Raw genomic sequence first — 8968 nt, 5'->3', positions numbered from 1 at the left:
CCAATAGATCATTTGATATTAGATTATGATTGAAAATAATTAAATGTAATAAAATTTATATAAAAGATGTTTAAATTGAAATTTGATAGATTTTTTATTGAGATATATATAGTTTTTAATATAAAACGTTGAAAGTTGAAATATAATATATTTTTTATTGAATAAATGTAATAAATTTTTTATTGAAATATATATAATTTTTAATATAAGAAATGTAATATATATTTTATTTAATAAATTTAATATATTTTTTTATTGAGATAGACATAGTTTTTAATATAAAATGTTGAAAGTTTAAATGTCATATATTTTTTATTGAATAAATATAATATTAGAAGATGTTAAAAGTTTAAATGTATATATTTTTATTTAATAAATTTATATATTTTTTATTGAGATAATGAAATATTTGATAGAGTTTTTAAAAGTGTAATTGTAAAAAAAAATTAAAAAAAATTTATTTTTTTAAAAAAGCAAGGGTTGACCCGAACTCGAAACCGACGGCTAACTGAACCCGAATCCAGACCCGAACCGACCAAGGACGGGCCGGTTAAGGGTTGGCAAAATACCAACCCGGACCCGATGGTTCCGACCCGAAACCGAACCGAAACCGACCCGTGGCCAGGTCTAGACACACTAGCCTTTTTACAGTGAAAGTATCGGACTAATTAATCAATGGAGTAAATTGTTTTGACAATCCGAGGTGAAAAAATAATAAAAATAATAATAGCAAAAAAAATCTATCAATTAAATTTGTTGGCATGTATGGAGCAGGACATTGCACAGGTCATTTTCAGTCGTCTCACGTGGTAATGTACCATGCACATCTTGGCTACAGAATTGTGTATCTAAGCTACAGTTCGGGGGGTAGCCAGTGGTTCCATCTTCTGGATTTTTGAAATTTACTTTTTTTTTTTTTTAGACTTTACAAAAAAATATTAACATATTTACTCCATCCGTTTCAAATACATACTCTTATTTTTTTTCACACAGATTAAGAAAAAATTATTGAGAAAGTAAATTTTATACAAATTTTCTATTTTATTCCTATTTAATGTATTAAAAAATAATTGCACAATTTTCAAGGTGTAGTTGATAAGGGTATATTAGTAAAAGAGAATAATAAAATATTACTAAATATGGTATATAATTATATATTTGGAACAAACAAAAAAGGAAACGTGGACTTTATAATTAAAACGGTGATTTTAAGAATTTCCTTCAAAATTGAATGATGTGTTCAGAAAATTAATGTGAAGAGGCCGGTCAGGTCACACTACTTACCTGTTAACAAAAACAATTATTGAATGCTGGGGCACGCAGTCTTAGGTCCATTAGTTTTCCAATATATCGATTGGAGCGATGAAGTGACTCCATTGGATTTGTTACTTAATCCTAATCCTACATAGCAGATCACGAAAAAGAAAATTGAAAAAGAAATTTAAGGTGATTCGCAGATCAAATAAAATCAAATATAAACCCTTTCTGTAACTTGAAATGATGACAAATAATAAAAACGTAACATTGTATGATACCATTTCAAAAACAAATGATTGGTAATAATACATTTTGTTAAAGTCTAGGATAACAAGAATTGCTGTTATAAAACATTCTTGCTGTGTAGAGTATTCCAAAAGGAACTTATTACTGATTAAATTTTAAAAGTTCCTATATAATTCAAGTATGACATTTTTGTTGATAATTATGTACCCTACATCAATACTCAACTTCATTTTGCTCCTGTCTCACTTTAAAATAAAAGAAAAACTTAATTCTGATCCTGTCTAAAAAGATTGATTCAGTGATACTCAATTTTTAAGCATGGTGGGAGTGGGGACTCTTCATGAAATCCACCACTATAATATATTGTTCACACACACACACCCATTTATTTCATTTACTGATAACCCAAACATAATTATTATAGAATGGACCTGAAAAAACAAATGTATATCTATATCTATATAAAAGAATATTCAAGTCTCTTTCAGACAGTAACATTTCTTTAGTTAAGTCAATTTTTTTTTCCAATAACGTCTCCCGCCCCACATCTTCTCCAAACTGAAGCTGGCATTGCATTTCCTAGACCAACCACCGGAAAATGCAGCGCCACCGCCATTTCTATCTCAATCTGCGATTCCTTCTCCTCCTCCTCCTATCTCCGCCGCTCATCCTCTGCCTGAACCAAGAAGGGATTTATCTCCAGAGAGCCAAGTTCGGGTTTGATGACCCAAATGCCGTACTCTCCAGCTGGAATCCCCGCGATGAAACCCCCTGTAACTGGTACGGCGTCGTTTGCGATCCCAACACAGCATCTGTCACCTCCCTCGACCTCTCGAGCTCCAACCTCTCCGGCCCCTTCCCTTCCATCCTCTGCCGCATAAAAAACTTGTCTTTCGTTTCCCTTTACGACAATTTCATAAACTCCACTCTCCCAGATGATCTCGCCACTTGCCATTCATTGGCGCACCTCGATTTAGCGCAGAATTACTTGACCGGAGCGCTCCCCTCCAAGCTCGCGGATCTCCCCAGCTTAAAGTATCTGGATTTTACTGGAAATAACTTTTCCGGCAGTATCCCCGAAAGCTTTGGAACGTTTCAGAAACTCGAGGTGCTATCTTTGGTGGAGAATTTAATGGAAGGGACGATTCCGTCTTTCCTGGGGAATGTTTCGACGCTGAAGCAGCTGAATCTTTCCTACAACCCTTTCTATCCTGGTCGCATTCCGCCGGAGTTTGGCAACCTTACGAATCTTCGAGTGCTGTGGTTGACGGAAACTAATTTAATCGGGAAAATTCCGGATTCGCTTGGCCGACTCGTTAGGCTCACAGATTTAGACCTGGCTTACAACTCGTTAACGGGTTCCATTCCGGGATCGCTCACTGAGTTGACGCACGCCGTTCAGTTGGAGCTGTATAATAACTCATTAACCGGCGAGCTTCCGAGCACAGGATGGGCAAGAATGACGTCATTGAGGCGGCTCGATGCCTCTATGAACGAGTTGACTGGGGTGATCCCAGCTGAGTTGTGCTCGTTGCCCCTCGAGTCACTTAACCTGTATCAGAACCAATTGGGAGGTGAATTGCCAGTGGGAATTGCTGATTCTCCTAATTTGTACGAATTGAGGCTCTTCCAGAATCAGTTATCCGGGGAACTACCTCCGAATCTTGGTAAGATCTCACCTTTGAGGTGGATTGATGTTTCGACCAATAGATTTTCTGGTCAGATTCCAGAAAATTTGTGTTATCAGGGGTTGCTCGAAGAGTTGTTAATGATAGAGAATTCTTTTTCCGGCAGCATTCCGTCGACACTCGCTTCTTGCACGAGCTTGCAGCGCGTGAGGTTGGGGCACAACAAGTTTTCCGGTAACGTTCCGACGGGATTTTGGGGTCTTCCACGCGTGTCACTACTTGAGCTTGCGGACAATTCATTTTCCGGTGGAATTGCGAAAACTATTGCTGGCGCATCCAATTTGTCTCAGTTGGTTTTGTGGGAGAATAATTTTTCTGGCACTGTTCCAGAGGAGATCGGATTATTGGAAAATTTGACGGAGTTTTCGGGCAATAGTAACAACTTTTCGGGTTCTTTACCCAGCAGTATCGTGAATCTTGGTCAATTAGTAAAGTTTGATCTTCATGACAATGGATTATCTGGTAAAATTCCAAATGGAATTCATTCTTGGGAGAAGCTAAATGAGCTGGATTTAGCAAATAATGATTTTTCGGGTGCCATTCCAGATGAAATTGGGAGGTTAGCTCTTCTAAATTATCTTGATTTATCCGGAAATCAATTTGACGGCAAAATCCCAGCAGGGTTGCAGAACTTGAAACTTAATCGGCTCAACTTGTCGAATAATCGTCTCTCTGGAGACATTCCACCATTTTATGCCAAGGGAAGCTATAAAGATAGCTTTTTAGGCAATCCTGGATTATGTGGAGATATCGCGGGTTTGTGTGATGGAAGCAGTGGAGTAAAAAACAAAGGCTACGTTTGGTTACTGAGATCAATTTTCATCCTTTCTGGATTGGTGCTTATAGTTGGTGTGGTATGGTTCTGCTTGAAGTACAGAAAATTCAAGACGGCTAAAAGATCAATTGATAGATCAAAATGGACAGTAATGTCTTTCCATAAACTGGTATTCGGCGAGGATGAGATATTAGACGCCCTCGATGAAGATAATGTGATCGGTAGTGGGTCATCTGGTAAGGTTTACAAGGTGGTTCTGAACAACGGTGAGGCTGTAGCCGTGAAAAAACTTTGGGGACATTCAAAACTGCGCGATGATGGCGGAGATGTTGAAAAGGGTAACCTTAAAAGTGATGGTTTTGATGCAGAGGTTGAAACATTAGGGAAGATTAGGCACAAGAATATCGTCAAGCTGTGGTGTTGTTGCACGACCAGGGATTGCAAGCTGCTGGTTTACGAGTACATGCCTAACGGGAGTCTTTATGATTTGCTTCATAGCACAAAAAGTGGCTTGCTCGACTGGCCAATAAGGTTCAAGATAGTACTGGATTCTGCCGAGGGGCTATCTTATTTGCATCACGATTGTGTACCTCCAATTGTTCATAGAGATGTGAAGTCGAATAATATATTGTTAGATGCGGAATATGGAGCTCGGGTTGCAGATTTTGGTGTCGCCAAAGTGGTTGATGCAAATGGAAAGGTTGTTCAATCAATGTCTGTAATTGCAGGTTCTTGTGGATACATAGCACCAGGTTAGCAACTTAAATATATTTCAAATGTCATTTGTTGCGATAATCTTTTTCTTGTTAACGAAATCACACCGGTATTTGCAGAATATGCTCACACCCTACGAGTGAATGAGAAGAGTGATGTATACAGTTTCGGTGTAGTCATTCTGGAGTTGGTAACAGGGAAGCTTCCCGTTGATCCCGAGTTTGGGGAGAAGGATTTGGTAAGATGGGTGTGTTTCACATTAGATCAGAAAGGGATAGATCATGTAATCGACCCGAAACTCGATTCCTGTTTCAAGGATGAAATATGCAAAGTATTGAATATTGGCCTCATCTGCACCAGCCCACTTCCTATCAATCGTCCATCTATGAGACGAGCAGTGAAAATGTTGCTAGAAATTAGCGCTGGAAACCAGGCAAACGCGGGGAAAGACGGCAAACTTACACCGTATTACTACGAAGATGCTTCAGATCAGGGAAGTGTAGCCTGACGGGTTTTAGTTATACATGTTCTATGGTAAGGTGAAAAGATGAAACTAAAAAGGAATTGGCTTTTCTCTGCAAAATGCAAAGGAATCATTAATCAACACATTTCACTGTCTCTTAGCTTGGAGGAATTTTTATCTCTGGAATCCTTCATTTTATCATCTAAGCAGTACTTTTCAGTTGGCTGTCGGAGAGATGAGTTGGTGCCTTTAATGGCAAATACCAGACATTTATGCAGGTTACAAAAAAAGTCCTATCTTATGAGTTTCTGTTATTTATTGCAACCACTGGGTAAGATTGCATTCAATTACCTTGTGACATGTATAAAATTTGTGCTGCTTCAAATTTTACGAGCCCACTTTAATTATTTTGTCCACTGTACTTGCATATAATTATGATTCTGCGATCAGGAGACCTCCAGACTGTACGATTAAACGAACCGTCAAGAAAGAAACTTGAACAAATTTTTTTTTAAAATGTTACATGTACACATTGAATGTACACATTGAGTTACTAGTTGGATTACACGTTTACTTTGAACTACAAAATTATCTTAATACTTTATTCAGAATTTTTTTTTTTCAAAAGTGCATTATAGTTTGGTAATTTTAAATACAATGTGCAAGCTAATATATAATCCTCAATTCATCATAACCCGTTTTAAAAAAATGTTTTTTAGACATCTGTTTTAGTTATATTTAAAAATAAAACAAATTTCAAAACCGCAAATGTTTTTTTTTTGGTAAAAAAATTATATTTACTTTAAAAGTAAATTTATTAAGTGTTATTTTTAAGTTACAGTTTTATATCTAAATTCGCCCGACATATTTAAAAAGGTTAACAGTGTACGTGTTGCATGTCTACACCGTCATTGTTTTTTTAAAAAAAATTCATCCACTATTATAACTAGTTCATGAAATATGGATAATTTTGTAATTTTACAAATATTCTCTATTTTTAACATAAAATATAATTAATATATATTGTGCTTCACCTATAACTAACATATTATATTAATTTGCAAATTTTTTGAAATTAATAAACTATTTTTAATCTTTATTTAAATTTTAAAAATATTAAATTGAATAATCATATCATTAGTAACTTAAGAAAATCATTAAAAAAGCTATAAATTTAGAAATCACCAAACATATCTAACCTAAACATTTTTTCATGCACATGTGCAAGCGTCGCATATCAAGAGGAGCTAGTTTAATATAAAACTAATAATTTATATATTAAATTCATATATTTAAAATTTCAATGAAAATGGAATAATTCATACTATTTTTCAATTAACTATTGAATAATGAAACCTAATATTGATAAAATTTTGCAAGACGTACACTTAACAATAGTTTCATTTTCATATGACTAGGCTTCGCAAAAACCCCAGGAAGGGTGACTAGAGTGGGCTGGTGGAGATCAACTCAACCCTTGTTTCTAGGCCCGATACTTTTGGACTTATCTGTTTGAAAGAAGCCCATATCATTTTAATAAAGAGATGAAAATATTTATACCGTTTGGTAAAAAGAGGCCCATTAGATCAAACCTAATAGCATTTAATTATTGGAGGGCGAGGCAGATGGAGGATTACCGGAGTTGTTTTAACTAATAATTGTCAGCGTACTAAATTTTTTGCTCTTTTCTTATTCAAAGTTGATATAAACCCTTTATTTTACCTACTTTGATCCCTAACCTGAAGCTTTGCCAATACATTGGAAAAAAAATATTATATGAAAAACATTGAATGGAATGATGTCTTCAAGTACCACAAAGACGTCGTATTTTGAAATGGAAAAACAACTAGCTTATAGAATAACTTTTTATAAAAAATAAATAAATAAATAATAGGAGTCGTTCATGATTTTTGAATTTCAATACTGTCATAACGATAATGTACATTTTTTTACAAAAACATTGAATTAACTGAGATATTTTATTAAGATTTGATTTCGAATCTACACCCCAAATCCAGAGCATCCATTAGGTTCAAAATTAAAGGGATGATTTGAAATCTTTATGTTACTTAGCAAATTACATTTTTATGTTTCAATCTCAAATATTTTATGATTTGAAATTCTCCCACAAATGCAAATCAATATAATCAATCCTAGCGTAACCTTAAGGATATGGAAATTTTTTTTAGCTTGAATATTTTTAAGCGTTTACTTTCAATTGATTCAATATGCATTTTAAAAAAAATGTTTTCAAATGTTAAATCATACTAGCTAGCTAGCTACCTACAAAATGTATACAATATTCTTTAAAGTTTTCTAAAAATATTAATGGAAATAAGAAAGCAACCAAACTGAGTGGCTTATCAAACAACCTAACAATTTCCTAACCTTAGCAAGTATGTCTTTCCACCATTTCTTACCCAATCGAACCTCAAAGAACACACACATGCATGTAAACAAGTTTAATTAATAGAGCCTTTTCCTTTCACATATTAGTTTCATGTATTACTCTTTCTGGATGTACTTGCAAGCCTTCATCCGCCCTGATTAATTCCTTTATAAAAAATCAGAAAAGAAGTCATATAATTCTGGAGGAAAATGAGTTATGGTGACGTTCCAATCATCTATTATGTAGTATTATGTCTCCTGTCAATTTGTATTATGAGTTTTGCTGTCACGCTTTTCCTTCACTGCAAGAAGAAGCCATTAAGGAAGCGGAGTACCCTCCCAGCACCCAAAGTTTCTGCATCTTTGTATCCGTTGATGGAAATCGACACTGCCACCGATGGCTTTAGCCACCGTAGGATCATCGGAAAAGGTCGGCTGGGCACTGTGTATGCAGCGGTGATGCCTAAGGGAGAGCTCGCGGCCGCCAAAAGAATTCATCCTCGACTGGTTTTAAACAACGCCGGTTTCGGCTTTTCTTCGACAATCAAATGGCTTTCGTTATCTGATCACCCGCACGTGGTTCCCATAACAGGTCTGTCCAAGATACTTGTATGTTTCATATGTTGCCTATATATTGTATATACCATGATATATGTTAGAAATTTACTTGGACCCGGGCTCTCGTACCCAAGTTATTTAGTCAACCGATGTACTGGACACAAACCAAGACACCAATAGTAGTTTAATTTAGTACTTTTTATTCCATCATTAACAGGCTTCTCGGAGGCTCCAGGGGAGAGAATAATAGTAATGGAATTTAATGGCATGCTGAGCCTGGATTTCTACTTGCACCAGAACCCCGACGGGTTGGCGCTTCTCGACTGGGGACGGCGGCTGAGGATAGCCGCTGGCACTGCACGGGGGATGGAGTACCTGCATGAGGTGGCGGCACCGTCAATAATACACGGTTGTGTGAAGCCATCTAATATACTTGTTGATTCCAAGTTTTGTGCAAGAATTTGCGATTATGGGCTGAATTTTTTGGCACCGCACGATAGGGACGGGTTAGTGGGGTATGTTGATGAAGAATATTGGATTGGGAAAAGGTGTGCTTCTAAGGAAAGTGATGTGTTTGGATTTGGGGTGGTTTTGTTGGAATTGTTGAGTGGGAGGAGAAGTGAAGGAGGGTTGATTGTTGAGTGGGCAATGCCTTTGATCAAAGAGATGAAATTCAGTGAATTGTTGGACCCTAGGCTAGTGATTCCGAGTGATTTCAAGCCATTGTTTAGATTGGCTAGGGTTGCATTGGCTTGTGTTGGAAATTCTAGGAAAAATAGACCTTCTATGGTTCAAGTGGCTACTATTTTGAGCAATTTGGAGATGTAGCTAATTTGTTGATTATTGTTTTAAACATGACCTAAAATTGTATATTTTTTG

The 8968-nt window shown here is 36.1% G+C and overlaps 2 protein-coding genes across 2 annotated transcripts; both read left to right on the top strand.

The window, feature by feature from the left end:
- The first annotated feature begins 2040 nt into the window (after positions 1-2040).
- LOC140863830 (receptor-like protein kinase HSL1) lies at positions 2041-5547 on the top strand. Its single transcript, XM_073267552.1, has 2 exons — positions 2041-4718; positions 4800-5547. Exons 1-2 carry the CDS (start codon positions 2102-2104, stop codon positions 5186-5188), a joined length of 3006 nt encoding a protein of 1001 aa, XP_073123653.1. The 5' UTR covers positions 2041-2101; the 3' UTR covers positions 5189-5547.
- Positions 5548-7572: 2025 nt separating this feature from the next.
- Positions 7573-8968, top strand: LOC140867451 (serine/threonine-protein kinase-like protein CR4). The gene is made up of 2 exons (XM_073272518.1): positions 7573-8123; positions 8307-8968. The coding sequence occupies exons 1-2, from the start codon at positions 7742-7744 to the stop codon at positions 8915-8917; spliced, it is 993 nt and encodes a 330-aa protein (XP_073128619.1). The 5' UTR covers positions 7573-7741; the 3' UTR covers positions 8918-8968.

Source organism: Henckelia pumila, chromosome 4 (genome assembly GCF_033568475.1).
Source record: "Henckelia pumila isolate YLH828 chromosome 4, ASM3356847v2, whole genome shotgun sequence".
NCBI classification, from domain to species: domain Eukaryota; kingdom Viridiplantae; phylum Streptophyta; class Magnoliopsida; order Lamiales; family Gesneriaceae; genus Henckelia; species Henckelia pumila.
This window is presented reverse-complemented; position numbering and strand designations above follow the sequence as displayed.

Coding starts and splice junctions, on each gene's coding strand:
- LOC140863830 (XM_073267552.1), top strand. CDS start 2,102: ATGCAGCGCCACCGCCATTTCTATCTCAATCTGCGATTCCTTCTCCTC. Junction 4,719..4,799: donor TTGTGGATACATAGCACCAG/GTTAGCAACTTA, acceptor CGGTATTTGCAG/AATATGCTCACACCCTACGA.
- LOC140867451 (XM_073272518.1), top strand. CDS start 7,742: ATGAGTTATGGTGACGTTCCAATCATCTATTATGTAGTATTATGTCTC. Junction 8,124..8,306: donor GCACGTGGTTCCCATAACAG/GTCTGTCCAAGA, acceptor CATCATTAACAG/GCTTCTCGGAGGCTCCAGGG.